Source organism: Formica exsecta, unplaced genomic scaffold, assembly GCF_003651465.1.
Source record: "Formica exsecta isolate Colony F162 unplaced genomic scaffold, ASM365146v1 scaffold893, whole genome shotgun sequence".
In the NCBI taxonomy this organism is placed as follows: Eukaryota; Metazoa; Arthropoda; class Insecta; order Hymenoptera; family Formicidae; genus Formica; species Formica exsecta.
The window spans coordinates 179942-205818 of NW_021853662.1; the positions used below are offsets into that span (position 1 = coordinate 179942).

Here is a 25877-nt window from a genome sequence, read left to right on the forward strand (position 1 = left end):
TATGAAATTTATAAGTTTTTTTTTACTTTGAAAATCAAGAAAAAAGAGAAACTATTAAAAAGTTTAATGGGATCAAAAGAGTTACAAGGGAAGGAAACGAGGAAGAGGCAATCGATTCGCAATAATGGCCGTCGAATAAATAGAAATTTTGCTCGGTTACTTGGAATAGTAATGAGTTAAACTATTAGAGAGAAAGAGAGAGAGAGCGTTTCGTCGGGACCATGCGAATTTTCGAGCTGACGATAACAAATCGCGGGCCGCGAAATTTCCGAATTCCGGTATTTGTCGGCAACGAACCCAAATTGCCAACTCGCACTCTGGTGGTATTTGACCCCGAGCACGTTGTTTTCCCGAATTGATCTCTCGTATATACGCACATCTGTGCGGAAATACCAGAATGGCCGAACGGCAATACCACGAGAAAAATCTCTTTCGATAATTGTAGAATTTCAAACCAAATGTCAGAGCGAGTTCGAATACGCTAAATGCTCGAATCGGAATTCCCAGAAATATTTTATAACGAAATTTTGCGATGAGGCACATTGTGTGCACATGTATATGTTCAGGATCGTACTCTTCCACCGATGATATATCATGTAATAAAAAAAGGGCATCTGCCAAATAAGCGTACGATATTGGATGAATACGTAAAAAGCCCGCTTTGGATTATCTATCCATCTATAAAAATTATAGGTGATATAAATCGCTATAAAAGACAATTATAATTTTATGCATCGTACACTCTAATATATATGTATATTTTTATATGTATTTTGTATATGTGTGCATTTCATTTCTTTAAATGTTTTATTTATGGGATACATAAAATTATAAATGAAATGTTCTGAATTATAGATCCGTCTAAAACGAGGTCTAATGCGCGATTATGCCTCTTTATTTGTTGAATGCGCAAATTATTTCCGGGCTAATATCGACTTATCCGAAGCTAATAAACGCACTCTTCCGGCTGTATGGTCAGCCTATAAACGTATTACCGATATCAGCGTCTATGCGGGGCGTAGGAATTTGTTGGTAACTCGAGTTAAAGCTCACATGTATGCATATGTATGAGCCAATTAACGGTTGAACGAGTAATAATGTATTTCCCGATTCAGATGGTTGTATTGTTTTACGTTCAAGTTTATGCAACTTGCTTGAGATGAATGGCATTAATCTTTCAAAAAATCAAAATATAACTTTTAAATAAAAATGGGAAAATGAATTACCGCAAAATTTCTCTTCGAATTTTGCTTCGCGCAGGCGATTTTTAAAAAACGAATACTAAAAGCTCTCTCTTATTTTTAATTATCTTTAATGATCTTATCCCTATATTTATTATTATTATTTTTTTTAACAATCATTTTACAAATACAAAGCAATTCCCGCATTTCGAATATCGCTGTGTAGATGAGAATAAAATCGTACTTTTATTGGTCAGATGTACGCCGTCAGCGATGAGGATTTTACGAGTTCGGTGGAAGAGTTCATCCCGCAGCTGAGACATTACTGTCGGAATGAAGCTCTCGGGGTAATTCTCTCGGGTGTTCTTAAAAGCGCTCGTCGAAAAACTTCTCGCGGGTCTCGATAATTCGCAGTCTTCCCTGAGCCAAGCGCCAACATCAAGTGGAATTATATCGGTCTCGCGTATTCCGAGCACGTAGAACGGTCGCATAGCTTGAGTAAAAAAAAAAAAAGAACACTGCACCTTTTGAAAGACGCAGCGTATCTTGAATTCGCGAAAAATTTTGCACATAAATCGCGCCGGGGATTCGCGCATCGGGCGTTTATGGGATTCCCCGCGATGAGGAATTTGCTTGGAGAGGATACCGGCACGTTCGCAACATCCCTACTCGTTATCTGTGACAACGAATGGCTTCCCGCTATTTTGTAGTCGGTAAATAAATGCTCGATAGAAAGAGGGAAAAAGAAAGAGGGCATGGAAAATTTCTCAATAATTTTGCGGCGAACTAATCTCATTTTAAATATCTCGTTCCAAAATCTTTAAAATTGCCTGTAAATATCTTTTTACTTACGATTAGCAAAAAAACGTAGCAATATTGTACCGTTTTCAACTCGGGTGTTTTTTCTCTCTCTTTCTCTCTCGAATTGCTAGTATTTTCAATATCAATATTGATTGATATCGGCATTTATTGTATCAAATTGCGCGTTAAAAATATAAAACATGATTGATAGAAAAATTATTAGATATAAAATTTATTTTTATTTCTCTCACGCGAGTATCATATCATGCATGAGATGAATAGATATAATAATTTAATAATACACACACCGTACACAAAAACGTAGAATTATAAAAGTATTTGTGATAGTAACGTTACCCGATTCATCTTTGTTGTTCACTTTTGTCTTATCTGCTCGCCGAGGAATCCAGAGCGTAACAACTTCTCGACGTGGGTGTTGTCATCTTGAAGCCGCCCCCGCAGAATTTCTTACTAGAAACCGGAACGTTCGGAAGAATGGGTTCGTAGGTGGATTTCGGACTTGCCTCCTTTATTTTCTGGAGCTTCTTCTTTTGCGCATAGTACTTCTTTTTTAACTCGCACATCTCGTTACCCATTCTCTCCATATCGCCTTTATATTCCCCTAGCTGCGCCTCGTACACATTTAACTCGGCAACAAGACACTGCAACGAGAAACAAACTTTTGGAAATTCTTCAAAAATGTCACCGTTTGTTAAATAATTGCATTGCACGTTAGTAACCACGACATGTACAACAGTAAAAATTCTATTAGCCTTTTATTAGCCCGCGCGATATTACTGTAAATTTAAAATATTGGATTTCTTTGACTCGAGCAATTGAATAGAAAGAATAATGATTACAAGAGTGCAAACAATAAAACGTCTTCTCCGAAAAGATTTTTTTCTATACACTATAAATTCTATTTCTCACTTTGAGTTTCTCTTCTTTTTTGCGTAAGGCATGTTGGACCTTATTCAGGCTCACTGTTGCCTGCGGATCTGGTTGCTTCGATATAACATCGCGAAGGTTCATATATAACTTCTCGGTATCTCTTAGCTTTCTCTCTTTATCCATTATATCAGTAGACATTTTTAAAATACGTTTCTGCAGAAGTTGCACCTTCTTGATCATTTCGAAAGTCGTAGGATCTGTGCCCTATTATAGAGAAAAAAGCGTAACTATTTATTATATAAAATAATTAAATATTTCAAAAATGAAAATTTTTTAATATTTGAGACTAAAACCTACAGCGAAAAAATTGCATCTTGATTCATATATATAATATTTAAATAAAGGAATAATATATATAATTGACAATAATGTCTTCAATATTATTTCTTGATATTGAAATAATAGTCGAGTGAACGAATTTCTGGAAATTTTACAAGAGAGAAAATATATCTTACCCTAAGTTTCCTCCACCTATGTATATTCAACGGAGTCTGAATTTCTTCCTCGAGTGCTGTGACTTTAAGCCTTTCCCTCGCTAGGTCACGATTCAGATAAAAAGTTTCCTGCCGCAAGTCACTAATGTTGGCAATGTTTTTGTTGAGTAACGTTTTTTCAGTCCGGAGCTTTCTCACTTCGAACTTGAGCAATCTAATATCCCCCAATCGCTGATTGTAGTGCACCTCGCCGCGTTGCAGCGTTCTATTTAGAATCTGCGTTACATATAAAATGGGACGGTTGAAGTGTGTGTTAAACAATATAAATTTTATTTTTTCATAAAGAAAACATTGTATTTTTTATACATTTTAATAGCATCTATCAAGATAAATTCGATAATGTAAGATCTTTAAAGATTATTTAAATTTAAAAGAGCGTAAGTGTGTTATTAATTTTTCCGAAAAGGATGTCTTGTATGGAAAAATTTTGTTCTAAATTTTTCAACTCACACTTTTGCACGAGGAATCATTTCTTTTTCAATCGTACTATGTTTTCTGACCTACCCTATACATATATACGTGTACATCTCGGAAAAGAATCGGAATTCTCCATTCAAGAAGGCTGAAATGAATGGACTTTTCAGACTACTGTTTTGCAACGAAGAATAAAAGCTTTCTTTCCAGGATGCGGCAAAAAGTTTTGCGTTTGTTTAGCCCAATTCCGTTTCTCGCAGTGATATTTTTTTTATTCGTTATACGCAAACATAAAGTTTCGGAGTTGCTCCGATACCGCGCCAATTAATCAAACATTGAATGTTAGCTTTACCCGTTGAATTACGTAAATCTCGAACTGGTGCACGCGAGAGAGAGGGAGAGAAAGCAAACCTTTATCCTGCTGTACTGTAGGCTGAGCTCGTCGTTCCTGCGGACCAGTTGCGTGCCCAGTATATCACGCTCGTTCATAACGTTGTCAATGTCCTTTTTCTGGCGTCCAATGTCTACATCCGCCTGCCGTATGGCCTGCCTGAGGCGCTTCTCCTCGCGCTTGGCCTCCTCGATTTCTCGACGCAAACCGGACACCTCCACGCGGGAGGTTCGCAGATCGACCTTGAGATCCTCCTTCTCCTTCTCAATCCTTCCTAGCACTGCAAGACAAACACTTTTCTGAAATCGCTCTCGACCCTTCCCCTTTATTTTTTTTTTCCTCTGGTGATAAATCCCTTGTGGCAGGTTCATCGCGAATTTTGTTCGGCTCTCCTCCGGTCGAGTCGCGTATCGTCTCTCACATTTTTATTTATTTATTTTATTTTATTTTTTTCTTTTTGCGAGGGTGCGTCAAAATCTCGAATGGATTTGAACGTCGCGAAGAACGCGCAAATAAAAACAATAAAAATGAGAACGAATTGTAACAATTGCAACGTCACCGTGCATACCGAAACGTGTCTCTCTTTCGGTATGTTCGTCACTAAACAAGGTTTGGACGTGACATGCATATCGGAATACGTCTCTCCGCGTTTTGCCATTGTGTTCCGCGCATAGTTCGTTATTTATTAATTTACACAATTCAACATTTGGCAGACTGACAATCGTGTCGATAACCAAATTGTGATGAACGATGGATTTAAGCATAAAATGTTTGGAAAATGTATATAAATCCGCGAATGAAAATAAAGCTACGCAGACGTGAATAAAACGCAACGCGTCTATATTTACTCTACGCACTGCGTTATTTATTTATTCGCGTAACAAAGAATCAAGAATAAAATGTTATAATACACAAATAAAAACAAACTAACGCAGATATGAAAATATATATGCGTATATAGGTACAGATTTTATTAATATAAATATGAGACACAAAAAATCGCGGTAGAGGAATTTAAAAAAGAATGTGACAAAGAACGAGTTTAATCAATTTGTAAATTTGATGCATGCGAAAAATTAGTAGCTAAAATGTGAAATTAAATACACGAATATGTGTACAGATTAATGTATATGTGACAAGATACGCGAGAAATAACAATCACGGTACGGAAATGGAAAAAAAATATGATGAAAGGCGAGTTTAATCAATTCGTGAACTTGACGCATGCAAAAAAACGAGATTGATAGTTGAAATTGGAAGCCGGCTGAAAGCGACAGCGAGTCTAACAATCAGATCTTAGGTCGGAAATACGGCTTACGGAATTCCTCCTTGATAAGGCTGGCCTCCTTCGTCGCAATGTCCTCCCTCAATTGCTCGATCTGCTGGCTCGTAATCTTCAGTTTGCTTTTCAAATCCCGTACTTCCTCCTGCGCCTCGACAAGACTCTTACTGTACAGATTCCGCTCCGCACGAACGGTGTCGAATAAGCTCTGTTGCTGACGGTACCTTGTTTCGGCTTCCGCCAGACGCTTCTTGTAATCGAAAATCTCCGCCTGTTTCAGCTTGGCCTCGCTTACGTGATCCTCTATCTGCCAACGCGTCGTGAATTAAATGTTCGAATCACTTCTAGCTGTATGCAATCGATCAGTAACAACGTCGAAAAAATGGGAAAGAAGTACATTCCAGATAAATTTTAAATTTGTATCGATCGCTTGGACGCAAAGCGTTGTTACGCATGTGTAGCGAAAAGTTTCAAAGATGTTATCATGTTTCAGCGAATAATATAACGTGTTATCTTAGTATTTTCGAACAAATATTTATAGTTGACGATATCCCACAGGGATCACTACGGAAACTAAACTATTCGTTACGAAATGAAAATGATTGTAAAACAAGCAATTTTGTTTACTTGCTTCTAATGGTCCGTTAGAAAATTTACATTTCGCGTCTCGGGGTCATTTTACATTATCTCGACGTTACGTTTCCTCGAATAGAGAATTTTTTTGCAGCCAAGAGACTGTTGGAAAAAGCTTTTTCCCCAAGTTCTCGGGCCCGTGAAATTCTCTCTTGATAAGAGAATCAAATCTAATCTAGTAAATTACACGGTTATCTTCAGGATTTATGTTTGCGTCGCGACTGTGTAATTCTTCTCTTCAACTAACGAAAAAATTTCTGCACCGCGGCTTTACCAGAGAAATTAAATTTGATTTAAAAAAATCCAAAGTTTTCGGTTAAATGAAAAACGGTGCAGTGCAAAGAGAAAACACCGACTCGTTTTACGCTCGAAATGACGGATGGTTTTTGATGTTTATGTTCTTCGACACGTGTTTGCATGCTCTAGTAAACTAACAGAGAAAAATAACAGTTAATTGCCAGCACTACTCATTGCCGCTTTAATTGGTCGTTACTAAAAACATCGGAGGCTATTTACTTTGTATCTGGCAGTTTCTACGCAGAGAATCGACTTGGCATTGCTAATTATATGCTCAATTACCGTTCTAATTAACTAATAATCTTGAACAACCGATGTGATTAATAATTTGTTAAAACTTGAGAGAGAACTTAGTCTTATGAGGAAAATGAAGAAGAATACTCGCGTTGCATTTTTATAATACAACGAAGATAAGTCGAAAAAGGAAAAATGTTACATTACGGTAAAATATGACATAAGAAATAAAAAGAAAAAGAGAGGGAAAGAAGAAAAAAGAAAACATTGAATATGCGTAAATGAAAAGAGAATATACATAGAAAGAAAAGTAAAAACATGCAGAAAAGAAAGAAATAGAGAAAAATCATACAAATAAAGTAGAAATGAAATAAAAAAGGAGAGAAAAAACATATTTGCATTTACTACGATTTTACCGCAATAATTTTGACAACGATAATATAATACTTAAGCAGAGAACAAATATAATCTCTCTTTCGTAATTTGCAGGATTTTCTCTCCGTCGGTGCTTTTATTATACGATTTCCGGGATTAACGACGATTTTCCCCGCTTCTTTTTCGCGGATACGCTATTATCTCCGGCTCCTCGCGCGAAAAACCTATAATATACCCTTTAATATATCCTTCTCACCTGCTGCTTCAATCCCTGTAGCGCCTGACTGTACTTATCCCGTTCCTTCTCCGCCATCTCCATCTGCCTCCTCACGTCGTCGATGCTCTGTGTCAGCGTATCTAGCTCGTGCTCGACCTTTGTCTTGGCGTGTCCGCACAGCACTAGCTCGTGATTTAACCTTTTGATTCGCTCCTGAGCGGTTTCCCTGCTGCGGGCGATCATGTTCTTCTCCCGTAGCAGAATCTCGACGCGTTGCTTATCGTCCAACTGCTCCTTGCGACAGGTCTGCGCCTCGTGCTCCGTGTTCTGGATGTCGATCAGGGCCTGCTTCAGCTCGTTCTCCAGCTTGGCTCGCTCGGTCCCGGTCTTTAGCAGTCGTTTGCTCGTCAAATCCTTCTCGTGCATGTACTTGGCGCTGCTCTCTTTCGCTCTAAAGCATTCCTCGTACGTCGCAACGTTCGATCGCGTAAAGAGAGAATTTTTATCCTTCGGAGGATTACTTACTAATTACAGTCCATTACCTGTTGAGCTCGTGCTTGACGTTTTTTAATTCCTTGTCTTTATCGGCGACTTCCTTCTCCAGCTTTTCCATTTCGACATTCGCGTTATCGAGATCCGTTTGCAGATTCATCCTCTTCAACATGAGCTTGCCAATCTCCTTTTGCATCTTCTCGCTCGCCGACTTCTGCTCTTTCACCAGATTCTCTAGCCTTGCTATGTTGCTCGCATTGGCCTCGATAGATGCGTTCGCGACCTATATTAATTCGTTTCTTAGCATCTCCACGATAGTAATCACGATTTTCAAATTAATGGAATAAATATGAAGTTGATTTGTAAATCATTTTTATAACATAGATAATAAATATTCATTTTTAACTTTTTAAATAATTTGATTCTATTAATGATTCTAAATGACTATAATCTCTTGAATGATCTCAAAATTTAACGTTATTGAGAGGAGAGGAGAGGGATGTTAAAAAATTTATATACATCTGGAGATTATATATATCCAACCTAACACAATAAATTATAATTAATAATTACATTTTAATTTAAAACCTAAATTATATATATAATTTATATAATCTTTCTCGCGAATGCTTCACCTCGAGTTCGCTCTTTTTTGCGGCAATCTCTTCTTCAAGCTGCCGCGTCTCCGTCTCCGCTCTTTCCCGAATCCTCTTCTCACGTGAGATCTCGTTCAGCTGCATGCCGAGTGTCTCCTGCATCTCGCTCATACGTTGATCGATCTCGCTGTTTCTTTTTTCGAGGTCTTCCGTGTAAGCGGACATGTTCTTTAGACGCTGCTTCATAGTCTCTATCTCGCTCACGAGTCTCTCCCTCTCCTTCAGCAGGTTTTCCTTCTGCTTGCTAATGGTGATGCTGCAATTTTCGCGAAACTTTCAACGAGACCAATCCGTATATATTATTCTCGCAGCAACAACGGCAACCGAGTTCATTGCGAGCGTGAATTTACCGCAAGCTCGCACGTTTTCAAGACGCGACACGGGGTCTCTCCTTTTTTTTTTCCTTTTTTTGTCACCGTTACGTTAAGTATTCACGGGGGGGCACTTAACGTAAATTGAACGCGATTGAAAAATTCTCATCGAAATTACTCGAAGATCGTATTAATCGCTGTATTACTCAATAGACATTTCGCGAGTACTTAGCTTGATTGATTTGTTAATCTTCGGGGATTTTTGCAGTTTATCTTGATTTAGTGTAGTGTAAACGCCGTGAAAAATATCGATTTTTATTTTCTTCGTATTTAAAAATCGCAAATTGAAAGGACTTAAAATCCTTTTACGAGAAACAGTATCGAGAAACCGTTGAAATATCGAATAACTGTTGAAGCAAATTTATTCTGAGTTACGAAATTTACTGTCGCTTCCGAAGCCAGCAAACTCGCGGTCGATTGTTGATATCTCGGCGCTGCTTGTAAGCTGTACATAAAGCTCAGCTTAATGTAAAGGTCGATGTAAGCTTACAGCCGACGTTAAAGCTGACCAAGAATCAACGCGCTGCAACGTGCCGAGCGTTGAATATTCCGGACGTACACATCACGGCTTCTCCCGACCGCAAAACGGTTTCATCCAAGAGAGAAACTCCCCATCTCCGATAATTGAATTTCCGTTTTAATCTAACAGTGTAACGCGTCCGCATTGGTTGCTTCTGGAATTTTATTTGGCCGGCGTATATTTATGTACATTTTTACGTCTCTCTCTATCTCTCTCTTCCCTTTCTTATACAGGGCGCATGCATCGATCCCGGCAGACCGAATTAATCGGACCATTTGGTATAAAAAAAATAAATAAATAAAAGAAAGAGAGGAAAAAGGGAGAAAGAGAAGAGGAAATAAAAGTCCGCTTTACTGCGAAAGCGTCCGGCAATTTTGACCAAAACTGCGTTATTTTTCACATCGCGGTTTTCCATCTCAGGGAATACGATGCAAGCGAATGTCTCCTTCCTCCCGTACGAGTAGACTCACTCACTCCTTCTCGGCTGCCAGTTGCTTGTTTTTCTGCTCGATCTCCAGGCCCAGTTTCTCGATGTTAAGCCGCAAGTTTTCGATCACCTCCTGGGCGTTTTGCTCGCGCGCGTGCGCCGCGTCAGCCAACTTCGTCGTGTTCACGACTTCCTGTCTTAATCCGTCTATCTCGTCCTCTTGCTCCTCCACCGTCTTCTTCAGCTCGAAAATCTCGGACGTGATGTCCCCGATCTCGTTCTGGAGAAGCGAGTTTCGCGAATGCACCGCGCGAGGTTTCGGCAAAAACAAAGAGACGAAGGAGGAAATTAAAGGAAATTAAACTCGCGATTTGTTGCTGCGAAATTAGATGCGACTCGAATTTACCCTGAGCGAGAGGCACTGCTCCGACAACTCCTTTTCATTTCTGTGCGCTTTGTACAAAGATTCGTAGAGCCTCGCGTACTCGGCCTCGAAGGGCGCCAGCACCTCGTTAGCCTTCATCTCGTTCGTTATCTGCGCAGATAAGGCGCCCTTTAATTCTAGAAATGCTAATTATGCGCTAATTACCGGGAATTCGCAGTTTGCCCAATTATAATTATATGCTCGTGCGCGAAATCGAATTTAACATCGCGAATGGAGTCTTCCGGGCGATGTAACTCCGATTAAGCTTTCATCGCGATAATTTCGTGGGGGAAAAAAATCTGATCAACAAACGCTATGTAACGTTAAATTCAATGAATGTTTAAATAGCGAAAATACCGCGCAAAGAAATTTCCTCGAGGACCTTTGTGTCTGAGGCGGAAAAATTCTCCCCGATGCCGACATCCGCAAAAACAAATATTCTTACCCTTGCGTAATCTTTCTCCAGAGTACAAAACGTGCTGCTCGCCGAGCTTCCCTCCGAGGACGGTTGACTGCTTTCGCTTCCGTCATCCTGAAAGCAGCATCGTTTCGTTGCCGTGACGGGATATTTCAACGTGAGTGCTCTCGATCATTACCTATCCGCGCCACTCTGACGTATAGACGGCTCGATATTAATTACAATCAAGATGAGGATCAACTCGCTTTGAGCCAAAGTATAATAAATTGTGCGATCTTATAAGAAAGACGTTTAATGTAAATTCGAGAGCTCTCGAGCAGTAAGATTTCACGCCAGTTCGAGACGATTTCTATCTGTCGGACGTTCCATTTTGCAGAAAGTTTTGAAACGAACTTGGAAAGTTTTCCGCAATGCTTACCGTTCCAAGTCGCGCGGTTAGGTTATAGTTATGTTAATTAATTCTATTTTAATAACATCGTCGCACGGCTCCGGAGTTGAGCGTTTTGCCAGCCTTGTCCTCTTCATTTTATTGTTATTATCGACGGTTATTTGTCGTATTAGGGAGACGTTTTAGAAATTATTTATTACACATTATGCATGTATTATCACAAAATAACGCATTGTCTAGAAAAATGAAAGTCAATTTTTATGGCAACTAGTTGACAAGCATAATCGATTGCTACGTAATCGATAACTATATGAGATGCGATATTTTATGGAAATATAAAAATTTAAATATATATGTCATATAAAGAACTAAACAATATAAATTAATAATAAGGAGACTAAATACCACTTTTCTGTATAAAATACATATGTGTGTGTGTGTGTGTTTAAAACACATATATAAGTATTTACTTACACCGTCCAATTCCGCGTTCATCTCCATGTCCATCATGATGTATCGGTGAGATTAGAACTTGTCGATAAATTAACCCAAATAAATCTTATATCTTTTATTCGATAAAATTTTCATTTATTGCAAAAAATATTGATTTATTAAATTCTCAAAATTTTCACTTTAATTAATTAGGAGACTGTTGATTTTTTAAATCAGCTGGTTATCGCAATATTTCGAACAATTATATATATCAACGTATCGATGATAACGTAACGGGTGAAGGAATGTTTCTGGTAAATCTCTGTTAGTACCGTGATTTCAGATTGTGTTGACTAGTCACTATGACAACTCTCACCACATTAAAGCAATCGATAGCATATTAAAGCCTCTTATAGCATATTAAAACGTAGTTTTCCAAGAATTGCAAGATAAGCGCGAATATAATTTTATATAATAAGAATTTCTTCTCAACACGCGTGCGTATAAAACAAATTGTCAGATTTAAAATTGTTTCGAAAAATTCAAGGCACGCTTATTTATATAGACGTCAAAGATAAAGTAAAAAAAAAGGATTCTTACGGGGAGATCGCATAATTAAAAAAAAAAAAAAAAAAAAAAAAGTTTAAATAATCACGCAATTTAAACACCTTGAATAACAAACTTTATTTACATTCGTATTTTAATACGTCCATTATACCGAAACCACAATGCATTCAAGTATTGATGAGACATCAATTGTCTCACGATCCAATATTGCGGATAACTTGTATTCACGCACAAAACACACGCGCGCGCGCACACACGTACACATATTCTTCTAACAATTTATCCGCAAGTCCCGTTGCGTTCCTCATTAATTTAAAATCATTGACATAACGTCACGCATATAGAAATTCTATCGCTTTTCGATACCGATCACAAGTTAATTCGGCGTCAAACATGATTGTTAATGTCAATTAACGTTTCAACATCGTTCCATTCCCTTGGGGATTACGCGCCGTTACCGATTACTCGAAATGCGATCCCACGTCAAACACGCCAAGGATACATTTCTACGAGCGCATACACTTAGGCAAATAATACAAAAATAATTCCGAGGTACACATTCTAACACCTCGTATAATCGGAATAATTTCTTATTTAATTGGTAGATCGTAACCCTCCTTTGATATATCGAGTGAATCAACATCACCATGCTGGAAAGAGCATATTACAGCTGCGATAGACGAATCAATTTGCATATGTGAGTAGCCAATCAAAAAAAAATAAACCGTAATATTTTATTTTCCAATATATTCATGTTCCATAAAAGAGAGATATAAATATTAATTATTATTCCCTTTTCGTACACGCGCATAGAGATCGACATTCGAGAAACTTGTATAATTTCGAATTTATATTCACATGACATCGTGATCTTTGATCCACTCTATATTTTATATCGTTCCGATTTTTTTTCTTTTATGCTTTCTCTTTTTTCCCCTCTTTCTCTTCCCCTCTCTTTTTGCTTTTATATATAGTTTATTTTCACAGGCTAGCCTATGACATATTAGGCACAGGGAAAATCCTGGTTACCAAACTGATTCGCACATATATAAGAAGATTGAAATATCTAGTAACGGTCTCCGGAACTTTTAGCCAGAGAGTGACATTTCCTCGCGTCCAAAATCGAAAGTACAATCGATATTCTAGCAAGGCATCGAGATTACGTGTAAAAAATAACTTCTCCGTCTCTAAGCGCGTTCGTAATCTTAAAAGTATATTCTGTCTACTCGATGTGTTCCTTACATATATAAGGAAATAAATTTATCTCTCTCTCTCTCTCTCTAGCTAATTTTACACCTCGTACGAGCACTCTCCATGGGGACACCATATATATATATATTTTTTTTTTTCTTCGGGAAGTTCTATCTATAGTTTACAATGCACACGCGATTATAATATACAACGATTTCCAAATCTGACCTCGCCGAACGATATTTCACTATTCGTCGTTTAAGGGGACATTATTACGTCCTCGTAACGAAAATCGATAATCGTATCTAAATGTCATATTAATCGATACACATCGGTTTCAATTAACGCCATTCCTTCGATAAAGCTAACCGCAGCGAGAATCGACTCAATTTATATAATCGTTTATATATGATTGTGATACGTTCATTTCTTTATATTCCTGATTGTAATATTCGGCGCAATATCACATTTCCCAAGCTAAATATCATTTCCAATAGAGTCAATCATTATTATACATTATTTCGCTTTTTAATCGATTTTTAAACATTGATATAAACATCAAATTGAAATTTGTTTGCGAGGATTTGACAAGACGTTGGAGAAATTGAGAGAAACTCTTTCTCGCTGTATAATAGAAACAAAAATATAATTGAAAGTAAAAATTAGAAACGATATAAATCTGTACTATTCAGTATTTATATCGTTTACGACGAATGCTTGAAATAATAATGAGCAAACAACGATCTGTACATTCAACCAGTCTTTTTATTAATCAAAACACACACACACATTCTATTATATCGGATGTTCGTCTCGAATACTGCTTTCTCTCTCTCTCTCTCTCTCTCTCTCTCTCTCTCTTTCTCTCTCTCATTATACATTTTCCGGACATTTTTAATATAACGCGATGCTTCTATACTGATAATCGGGAATATTTGTCCAAGCTTTATGATAGGAACCAAATTCGTGTGTGAATTGTACAAAGAAGGAAACGTATTGTCATAAATTTGGCACAGAGGAGCTAGTCGTGTATATGTGTATGTATGTATAGATATGTGTGTGTGTGTGTCTTCATATGTGCATGCGTGTACGCTACACATCTGTATATATACTTTGAAATACTTCAACGGGCAGTAGATGCTTAGAAATTTTATCGCGACGCGATCCGACTGTTAGACGCCCAAAAAAAAGAAAAGAAATTTCTTTCACATTCTCTTCCTTAACATTATCGTTATTCGAGTATATGTACTCCAGGCATGTACACACTTATACATCACACAAGTATATAAACACTATACAGGATTTGATACTTCGAAAGTCTTAAGCTTGTCTTTCGTGGAAAATCATAATCTATCGACTATCAACCCAAGAGTTTTCTTAAAAAACACGCAAACATGGAATAATTTTTCGGTTTCAATACATATAACGAGAAATCTAAATACCTCAAAAAGAATCTTCCATCTCAAAACGGTGATGTGTAACGACATTTATTTATATATTGACTTTAAATTCTGCTGCAATTAATAACATTTTACTCAAGTTTATTATTTTAAATATGAGTGTGCGGTTGATGTTTTAATAACTCTGAATGATAATATTTGATATTGTAACATATTATATGGATTTTTGTGGCATGTACCAAAAGGATATTATCTACATCGCAATTATTATAAACATATCGATAACTCTTAAAAATTCATATATTTTGTTTTAGAAAACACAAATTCTATCACATTTTGAACAGAAATAAAAAGTGTTAGTTTATATATAATAAAATTCGACAAAAATTATAATTTAAGAAATTAATAATCATTTTTAATTTTTCATTCGTACAACGAATTCTTACGAGAGCTACATTCATATGGTGAAATAATCAGAATAATAATATAATAACGATAATAAAATAATTATTATAACTGAAATAAAATAACACATTATAAGAATAATAAAAATAATAATATATAAAGACACTCTTGTCTGTGATAATTAGCTCTCTATACAATCTTATCTTAAGTCTCTCATGAAAAAAGAGAGACATAATCTTCTTAAATAAATTTGAACAATTTACAGGGAACCTTACTATCTATCCAAAGTTAAATTGCGTTGTTACAGTTGTCACGAATCGTAGTAACACTTTCTTGAAGAATATTTAATCACAATGTGTAAAAATATGAGCGATTAGCGCTGGTATATCTAATTTTACAGCTTAAGTGCACGTAAGTGTATAAACAACGCGGTAAAGTGATCTGGTGACAGCGATTTCCCTCCAATTTCTCTTTTCGTCATTATTCGATAAACGCGTTTTTTTGCGGTTTCTCTTTTTACAAACTATTAAACATGGAGAATTGGGCAAATCAAATGCCACCAGATTTTCCGATATAATATATATATTTAATGTATATTTATATATATCACTTAAGAAGGATAGGAGAGAAGAAGAGAAGCAAATACCCGAATAGTTTGACAATTCCGAATCGAATAACGACTGCTTCGACTAATGAAACAGCAGCTAATTCATTGGACTAAAGTTCGTAACGCTGTGCGAGTATATCACATAATTACACCTGATTTGCCCCGCTCTACTAATTGTAAGAGAACTCTTTTGAATTATCGTTCCTATTATATAAGAATAATGACTTTATTACGATTGAGAAACGGTTGCAAATTTGCGCGAATACGTTACACACATCGAAAGGGAATATGTAACACACACGGGGATTTCAAATAGAAAATATAATCGGATTTGCGAGCCACTCCAGAAATATTCAACTGGTGGACGTGACTTGCGAGACCGTAGTAAAGGGCGTCACTTGGTACAGGAAACACCTGTTGCATACTCTCACGGGTTTCGTGTGCCCGTAACGAGGCAGTGGGACGTTGTTGCTGCTGCAACGACCGCAAAACACTTTACCACAATTTCGGCAATGGTGCCTACGTCGCACGACCGTGAATCCTGCCTGGCAAGCCATGCATCTTGGCGCGTCGTTGTCCGGCACCCAAGCGGGCGCTCTCTCGACGCACTCCTCCCCCCTCTCGGTGACGGGAGAAGCTGTAGAAACAAAAGAAAACGAACGTGTCAACTGCAATTGTGTAATTGTGTGGCGAATGAGAAATATATGTGTCGGGGAGTATTATATTTTTTTGGGGGGAAAAGCTTGATGAATTTTTTTAAATATGAGTCTGTCTACACGAGAAAAAAATCTAATTTTACTCAGAAATTAAATAGGAATAATTTGACATATTTACACTGATATATATTTCACATGAGTGAAGAAATAAATGTATCCGTACTTCGATCGTGTGTCAATGCGGTTTCCTCCGCGTCTTCGTATTCGGGCAATGATTCTTGCCGTTCGTGAATACTTCCCGTCTCCGTCGTGTCGCTTGATACGATCGTTGATTGATTCGTGGAAACTGAACTTTCATCTTTCGATCCTTCGGTATCCTCTATTATTTGACTACTGTTCATGAGAAAAACGCATTTCAAAATGTTCCGCAAATCCGATGCGAAGTTTGTTTGCAACTGATCCGCCACGCCTGCTATGCAAACGAAGAGGCGATGGACTAGATCTTCCGAGGATCTGGAAAAAAATATTGGTAATAGTAGTAATAGATTATCTTTTTTTGAAAATACTCATACACTCTGCTAAAAATCGAAGGAAAGAGGAAAGATACAGAGCAAAAGATATAAAATAATATAGAAATAACGAAAAACAGGGAATTGAAAGAATGTACGTGAAAGAAGAAATCCATATCAACTATTAAATGCATTCAAAGCAAATTAATTATTAAATTCTTGCCACCTAATGTTTAATAAATATGATGCCGGACGTCGTGCCAATAGACTGATTCAAAGCACAATGACGTTAGTATACATAACAATTTATATACATAACGACTGCGCGAACGAAGCAACAATGTATTTTCTTACCGAAACTTGGCTCTGATTTGATTTCTATTTGCGATCTCGGCGGCCTGCATCGCCAACGCGATCTCCTCGTCGTCTTGGCAGTCGCTATGAAACTCGCTGGTCTCCGAACTCGAATCACAGCAGCTCGAACAACTGGAACTCGATGCTACTACGTTTGGCTTGTAATTTAGAGATTGATCGGAGTTTCGCACGCCGGATACCGTCGACGCGTTGATTTGTTTCATCGCTCGCGCGGATCTCTGCGAATTATTGTCCCTCGCGTGACGAACCGCTGCGTTCGGCAGTGTAGTCGCGATTGCAACGGTCTCCGTCACCAGACCGCTCTTGTCCGTCCTTGGGCCTAGTCCGTCATTTATCATGAGATTACCGGAACTTGCATTCCCTCGTTTTCTCTTATTGTTAATAGGCTCCGTGCGCGCGTACTTGTCTCGCTCGTGCTTCTCTTTCTTTTCGACGTCTCTTCTCTTGCTCCTCGCGATCTGCTCGGACTTCGATCTTCTATGATCCAATAATTTTCTGCTCTGCGGCGATGAGTTTCTGTTCGCGCAATGCGTTCCGAGATTGCAACAGCGTTGCCCGGAGCTCGGGGTGCTGCGCGACTCGAAATGATGAAGCCTCGGGCTCATGTGCGGACTGTGACTACCAAAGTTCGGCATCTGCCTGGTGCTTTGACCGAGATGCAAGCTGACGCCGAGATTGGTCAAGCGTGGATTTAAACCTCGATCCGTAGAATTCGATCTGGAGCTCTCGGTGCTTGTGGCCGATTGCATAATCTGCAGGTGTCTTTTCTCCGCGTCTCTTCTACCGTGATGGGTCCTTTGCGTATTTCGATCCACTAATCTGTGCTGATGTCGCCGTCGTTGCCTCTCGTCTCGCGTTTTCTTCGTCGCTGCTTTATCCTGTGCGTATTTCTCGATCTTTTTACCAATCTCATCGATACTCCGAGAAGTGGACGGGCAATTCTCACATTTCAGATCTCCCCAGAACTCTTTCCTGGAGCTCGACGCATCGATATTTAAATTGAGATTTTCCCAGTTCTCGGAATAGTTTATTTGGAAAGTGGACTGATTGGAATCACACAGGGTTAATTGGCCATTACCGTACGCTACACCAATGAATTCCTCGTTAGTGCCGTCGAAATTCGACGATATTCTTGGAATGTTTTTTCCATCGGGTTCCCCATTCGAGTGCAAACCGGATACCTCGATCGAATGATCCAATGTTGCCTTGTTAGCGCTTCTCGTATTGCAAACGCATGAATTCTCGGGATTCTTTCTTTTCGGCGAGTTCATATTGGAGCAAGAATAACTAGTGTTCTCTTGCGTGTCTTCTTCGTCCGAGGCACCGCATCCCTCTCTCTGGATCTCGTTGGCGAAGGTCTTCTTCTCCTCCGGGCTCTTGTCATACAAGCTAGTGTTCTCGGATGATATTACCGTACATATGCCGGAATCCGTTTGTTCCGAAATCTCGTTCTGGCATTCGCTCGAATCCAGCAGAAGATTCGAGAGAGTTTTATTCGCCTCCGAGATGAGTCTCTTAGAATCTAGATCGGGTAAAGAGTTGTCAGGTATGTGCGCGGCCTCGCCGTCCACGGTACTTTCGCGAGTGACTTGATTAAGCATATACTGCGTCTGCGGTATCTCTATGTTGTCGGAGCATCCCTCGAGCATGTGAGTTACGTCGGGAGTAATAAAGTTTCCCCCATTTCGCGTGTTCTCGATAATATTCGTGGAAGTGCTGCTTCCGGCTACGTCCAATCTCACAATGTCACTTCGCGCCATCGAATCGCAACTCTCGCTGGTATTATTTTCGCCATTAGAAACCGAATCACAGTCACGAGGAAACCGTTCATTGTCACGCAACACGTCAGAGAGCTCGCGTCCGCATTGCACTCGTTCACCGACACTTTCCCCATTAATTTGCCGCGTCTTTTCGCCGCTATTACACATTACCTTATTATCACACCCATCCGACGATATGTTTAAGTCTTCGCGCCGAGTTTCCTCGCCGTTCTCCTGTTCTCTACGTTCCTCTCTATCCTGTTCGCACTTCCTGCTCGGCGACTGGTCGATTCTCGGACCGCTTTCATCCAACGATTGAACCGCATCACTCGCTACTTCGTCCATATTATTACCCGTATTTTTTGTCACGGTGTAAAAGTCAATGATGAACTCTTTGCAGTTTGGATAACCAGTATAAAAATTATGAACATATTCCTCCAAGTCTGGTATGTCCTGACACGCTGATTTCGTTGACTGCGTGATCGAACTGGATGGCTCCTCATTCGAGCATAATAACTTCTCCAACATGTATAATTCGCGATTATTTAACGTCCATAATAATTCTCTTATCTTGAGAAGAAGAGTCTGAAAATAAATCTTTGTCAAGAGACTGAAAATTTAAATCAATAGCATCTAAACTTGAAGATAAATATAACTCTTAATCATCAGATCACAAGTAGTAATAATTAATCGTAGTAATAATTTTCAAGTCTCTTACCCTGAACGGTCTAAACATCTCGCTTATAGTATCGGACGAATTGAGGCATAACGGTCCTCCGGGTGGCGCCAAGAGTCCCGAGACAATAGCCAATCGCGGAATAGTAAACATTAAAGCCGGCTCATAATTGTCTACATCCGCTTGGTCCAACAACCCGCGCTCAAGCGCTCTCTGCAAAGTCTCCGAAAACAGTACACATACGAGTTCCTGTTGCTCGTATTCCTTCGTCGACTTTACCGGTACCATCGCGCCGACGTAACACAGCTCAAAGTCTGCAAAGAGCCGATCAAAGATCTTCAACGACTCGATGAGCTTCTCCAAGGATGGTTCGAGAGGATTTTGCGTCTGGAAAAGAAAGAGATGTTATTAATTTTTCATGAAATCATCTGACTAAATATTAATAATTATATTCTGTCCACACAAAAAATTCCATTGTTTTTTTATCCCGTCTTAAATACCAGAATAGCAATGACGACAACTTACATCTAGAATGAATACAATTTTACTCGTGAATCCAAATACCTTCAAGTTCATGTGGCCTTTGAGCGCATGCTCTCTCAGCAAGTTCCTGACAATCTCCAATGATTTGGTGAGAGCTTTCGCCAATGGCCTCATGGCTGAGCTCTCGGCCTCCCGGTTCATAATCGACGAGCCAGCCGCCAAGCACTCCGCGCCGAACCAGAGCTGTCCAGCCAGATTCTCCTGCATCACGTCATCGGGAAACTTCACTCTGAAGTCCCGATTGGCACGGCTTTCGGGTATCAGATCATCCATAATCTGATTACAGATGGTCAGCACCTTGTCTTGACATTGTCGCAATTGATTCACCAACGTCGTGCATCTCTCCGGCTCTTGTCGGCCATCGAAGGAGTCCAGCTCGCAGGCGACCGCGTTTAGGGATTCGTCAGCGTAAAAGAATTGAGCCAGCAGACTTGTATCGTCCCTCTGTAACGACAGAAAAAGAACGTCATCAAGTTAGAAAATATTTTGACACATTTGACAAAGAGTATTTAATTTAGCGTTTAAGAAAGGATTAAAGATGCAAGACTCGCGAGATTATGGATCATATTTTTTACTCCGCCACGTAAAAAGATAGGTGACGTTCCACCCACGTTCTCGCGTGCGAGAGATAAAAGTTCACGTTTGCGATATTTATAAATAAATGATAACGAGCGCCCACATCTAAACATTGAGCTTGTGATCGCATTTACGTCATAATGAAAGGGGGTCGGATTCACGTCACAATTAAAGGGCGCGACGACGGGAGCTACCGTATTATTCCCCCTGGATAGGTCGGTATATTACCGATATATGACGTCGAGCGACATATAGGGTAAAGAATTCAGTCGATTTAATCGTTTGCGATTAAAACTTTTCTCATCGACCTTTACACGTAACGGAAATAGTGACGTCGACATCGCCGACGTTAGGTGCGATGAAGCGTATATAAGAGCGTTACGAATTATTAGAAAATTTTTGTACAACACAATATTGTAGCATGGTATTTCAAGATGGATCTAACGCTTTACAACCGATATAGGTCACAATCACGGTGACTGTGTAAGCTCTGAATCGTATTCATCGTATCGATGGCCCGCACGTTTTCAACAAAGCGGCGGATCGGCTAAAAAATTGCTCGTTTCGAGAAAATCCAACGCTTCAAATCCGATTACGACGGAATCCGATCCGAAAAATGCGATTGTCAACATTTCAATCTGTATTAAAAATCAGCTAGACAGAAGAGAGAGAGAGAGAGAGAGAGAGAGATTATATAAGTAGTAGTTTACGTAAAGAAAGCAACACGAAGCCCCGGCACACATGAAGCGAAATAATTTATCCGACAAAATATATTTAAAACAAAGATAAATTGCGATTGCAAATCATTTACTTTACAGATCATTGATCGTGCAAAGTTCAAACATGGATGTAGTATTCCTGTCTTATCGATGCAGATAAGGGGTCTTATCTTATGGAAAATATATTTACGATAACACGAGGGAGAAAAGAAACGCTTTGATGATACAACAAATATCGCTCTCCATTATTAATTCAATTCTCGATTAAGCCGGATTTTTTCCGCGAAATTGGAAAAGTAATCACGTTTGAAAGAGGAAAAACATCGCGAAGAAGTTCCGTCTTCGCATTTATATCGCGCGTTATTAGTGTCGACTCATGTATACTCAATAATGTATACATGTTTTTAAACATACGTGAATCCACACACACGACGGATATAACCGATGTATTTTTACCGCCGTACGGATGTGTTTGTTACTATTAAATCACTCGGTACTTTGAAAATATGTCGCGCTTACGTATGCAGCGTGACAAATAAATCGATTAACCTTTTCTATCGATATCATACTTAACTAGAACACAATGTTACGCCGTAGCTCTCGCACAAGTAAAAGGAAAAGGAAACTTTATACAATTCGGCGAGGAGACATACTTGTCGTTTCTTTCGTTCCACGAACCACAAGATGATCATTTCGAGATATATCGCAAAACAAAAATATTACACTGAATTCTAAGGGCCCCCGCACAATCAAAAATATAAGGAACAGAGAACAAATATTAGAGATAAGGACTGACTTGACTTTTGTTGAAGTAACTTTACAGTACTTTAAAGTAAAGTAACGTTACTTTAAAGTAACTTACAAGCTATGTACACATAATCTGGAAAATTGAAAAGAAAGTTACTTTAACAAAAGTCAAGTCAGTCCTTATCTCTAATATTTGTTCCCTGTTCCTTATATTTTCGATTGTGCGGGAGCCTTAACTGATAATGAATTTCGCATCTGAGGAAAACATGAAACAGGCAATAATCTTATTTTTTTTCTCATTTTTGGAAAAAAATAATCATGAAAATAAGTTTCTCTTGAAATGCAAGTAATTGCAATCGAACGAGAAAAGTTTTTTTTTCTGTTAAAAATGAAAATGAGAAAAGTTGACACACGATGTATAAAGCTTCCATAGCTCTCGCCGTCCCGCGAGAGCTTATCACTTGTTTAAAATATAAAAAATAATGTAATTCAGGCAATCTGCTACTCGGGTAATTACATAGAAGCGCGTCTCGCATCGCAGTGCGCACTTTTAAATAATATTTTTGCGGCAAATGCGTTATATACGCCAAGATATTCAAAGAGAGCTTGCAACTAAAACGTAAAATTTTAATATATATACTAAATATACAATATTAAATATTACAAATATAAAATGTTGATGTAATGTAGATGTTTGCATATTTATGAATGTTTATATATTTCTGTCTTTGATGTTGTATATATAAGATTTTGTCGAGATGCAAAATACTGGAATAATTATATCGTAAGATAAATATTTTATACCGTCGAGATATCATTTAGCAATATTAAAAGACCTCGTTAAGTGACATCAGTCAATTCGTGAAACTGCATCCGACTTAAGCGAACGATATTGTTTACTCTGTCTATTCGTAGAGAGAGAGAAAGAGAGGTAGAGAACTTGTAAAATACACGAAATAATGTACGACAAAGTATCCGAAAATACGAGTAACTTTACCGCTCGAGTATTAGAGCACGAGCGTCGTGAATTTACACAATCTATTCTATTTTGGGGAATTTTTTTAAAATGCATATATTTTCCGCCTTCAAAGTAATTTAAATTATACATAATAAACATCGTTAAATATATTTAGAGATGATATTCCGGTCGATCGTTTCATCGACTTACGCCAGATCTTTTCTTGTGCATTTAATCGATCTAATGGGCGAACTATTATCATATCTCCGTTGACTCATTTTTTTCACCTTGAGATAATAGCGCTCAGCTCATATATATTTCTATTGAATTTCAAGATTAGGATTGGAGATGTTTCGCACCGTTTCTATGGCATTTCTAGAAGTCGCGCTTTAGCGAATTAACTGCTATTAACGGCCTATTTCGCAATTACTGTCATCCGCTGTCATATAAAATACGTAATTTCGGATAAACCGTTCTCTCTCTCTCTCATACGTTTGTCCAGAATATCGCGTAAATACTTAGCGGTTTCGCTATAAGCACTCAACTGTTCATAACGACGATTTTAATAGAAAGTTGCATGTTTCAGCATCGAGCGCAGCTCTCGGTGCGAATCTACGTTTAATTCACGGATTAAAAAATTTCGACGTGCGAAAACGAATGCTACCCGTTTCTAAATTATTCGCGAAACACGGAATAAATGCCGTAGAGACCATCAAAGCGTGTCTCGATCACGTATCCGAGATGCATCAATCAATCAGCCCGGCGGATGCGTATATGTTTTGCACGGGCAGCCTCGTGTCATTGGACGCGAGGAAAATGAATCGGGGCGCCGCCGTGACTCATCCTGAATAACGTTGACCCCCTTTTTTCGTTCGCCACCCTATATACCGCCCCATGTGTCTTTATTTCGTGTCCGCGTCCCTTTCTCTTCGTTTCTCTCGCACATATATACACATACGCACGCACACATACACACACGAGTTTTCTTCTTCCTGTCAAATAAAAGCGTGATCTATGGATGACCGGCATCGCGACATTGTCGATATCTTTAACATTGCGAAACGTCACCGGGAAGTGACGTTGGATAGCTTAATGAGAAATCGGTTGACCCTGACACGATTCATTCAGTCTATTCAAAATAAAGCGTTTTATTAAAGAGCCTTCCTCCGATTATTAATTCTTAAAGGTCGCATATGGATTATTTTGATCCTATCAATATTTTAATAATAAAATATCCCGCAGACCATAATGAATAAAAAAAAAATGTTTAAAATTTATTTTTTAACTTTTGTTGTACATGATCATTTTCTACAGATGTCAAGGTATATATATACATTTTTGTAGATTTTTTCAAGCACTTTGAAACAGATAAAACTGCGATGAGATATTGCGATCCATATGTGACCAGGAACGGAGCAAAAAAATGCGTGACCTACAACGGTTAATAGTGATGTGTCGCGGTCATTAACAGCCACCTGACGAATCTCGCGCCGGTTGTGTTCCGGAGAAATTTCTCCGTGAAAGATTTTATTCCGGCACCGCGATCATTTCGACATCGTCCAAAGCGTTCATTTCGCGTGCGCGACTTGACTCTTTGTATCTCATTGAATTTCATCGATCCCTACTTTCGCGCGCGATACGTCCTCCAAGCGCTAAATCGCGCTTGAGGATTCGATTCTGCGCGACAGTGCGTGAAAATAAATGGCACGCGTATGAAGAATATCCTATTAGCTAATTGTTTAATTTTAGCTAAGGATTGATTCTCCGCTCGAGAATGAGCGAGAAGATATACAGATGCTTATCACGATATTAAAAAAGTGTGCTTTATCTCGTGTCTCAATGAAATGCGATACTAATTTTTTCTTGGAAACATTACCCCCTTTTATCCGCGTTCGTTGAACGAATCTTTTATTGAAAGTTCGTGATATATGATATATATATATATATAATAAGCTACCAATACATGTACTTTAAACTTTAACGAAGCGTATCAATCCTCTAGCATTCGTAGAATACCGATTTCTTATTCTCCCTCTCGTCCAACGGTTAATTAACTTGCAGATGCATTAATAAAGCGCCATCGTATCACATTATACGTGAACATAACACTTCCCGTATCTTACAGGTACTTGCTCTTCCGTTGACGATATTGTACAAGAGAGATAGAAGATTAATGATAATATACGAGAGTGCCAATCGTGGTCCCTTTTGCGGAATATCTTATTGTAACAGTTTCGTGCGAGAGACACAAAGCGATATATTAATTCCATTGAAATACATAGCGTGCGGGAATTGGAAAGAAAGTAGGAACTACAGGCTACTTTATGTGCCTCGAGATAATGCGTACAGTGTCATCGCTCGGAATCTTATTTCGAGTAACTCGCTGATTGATTATCAACTCGACATATGGTGATATCGCTGTGTCGAGCTTGTAATCGAGCCTTCGAAAACTTGACGCTTCCGTATTCGTGCTGAATAACGAACCTCGACTTTCGCTGGAAAATCATCGGATATTTTGACGCATTTCCAACGCGTCTAACGAGAAACGTTCTCGTAATTCCACGAATTCCGCGACTCGGAATCGCGCGTGTACGCAACGTACATACGTGATGCCGTGCACGCGCGCATTCACACAGGTGTACGCCGTGTCGTGCGAAATTTTCACGAAACAGGTGGCAACAACGCTCGGGAAGTCTGTGGTGAAGACGAGAGAGGAGGAAAAGGAACGAGTGCACGCGTTCGATCACACGGCGGAGTGAGAGGGAGCGAGACAGAGATAGAGAGGGAAAG

General features: G+C 38.8%; 2 protein-coding genes across 3 annotated transcripts in view; both read right to left on the minus strand.

Moving 5' to 3' along the window:
* Positions 1-2368: 2368 nt before the first annotated feature.
* LOC115244957 (cilia- and flagella-associated protein 58-like) lies at positions 2369-11999 on the minus strand. Its single transcript, XM_029822986.1, has 12 exons — positions 11441-11999; positions 10606-10692; positions 10143-10271; positions 9784-10016; positions 8398-8674; positions 7813-8045; positions 7310-7721; positions 5551-5821; positions 4253-4512; positions 3389-3643; positions 2913-3137; positions 2369-2644 (listed from the first exon to the last, which is right to left on the minus strand). The coding sequence occupies exons 1-12, from the start codon at positions 11474-11476 to the stop codon at positions 2369-2371; spliced, it is 2694 nt and encodes an 897-aa protein (XP_029678846.1). The 5' UTR covers positions 11477-11999.
* Positions 12000-12063: 64 nt separating this feature from the next.
* Positions 12064-25877, minus strand: part of LOC115244935 (lateral signaling target protein 2 homolog) — a 15009-nt gene continuing 1195 nt past the window's right edge. Inside the window, exons 2-6 of one of the 2 annotated variants that reach the window (XM_029822956.1) lie at positions 20109-20531; positions 19587-19931; positions 17088-19465; positions 16448-16737; positions 12064-16205 (exon numbers count right to left, since the gene is read on the minus strand). In XM_029822956.1, coding sequence (XP_029678816.1) covers positions 15922-16205; positions 16448-16737; positions 17088-19465; positions 19587-19931; positions 20109-20531 — 3720 coding nt within the window. In that variant the 3' untranslated portion in view covers positions 12064-15921. The remainder of the gene's footprint in view (positions 16206-16447; positions 16738-17087; positions 19466-19586; positions 19932-20108; positions 20532-25877) is intronic. The other variant, XM_029822957.1, reaches the window with a different exon arrangement.

What these genes read in the sequence shown, in the direction of transcription:
- LOC115244957 (XM_029822986.1), bottom strand. Translation starts at nt 11,476, where the DNA reads ATGATGGACATGGAGATGAACGCGGAATTGGACGGT. An exon ending in TGAACGCGGAATTGGACGGT is followed by an intron (nt 10,693 to 11,440) that starts GTAAGTAAATAC and finishes TGCTGCTTTCAG; the next exon opens with GATGACGGAAGCGAAAGCAG. An exon ending in GTCAAGCACGAGCTCAACAG is followed by an intron (nt 7,722 to 7,812) that starts GTAATGGACTGT and finishes GGAATGCTTTAG; the next exon opens with AGCGAAAGAGAGCAGCGCCA.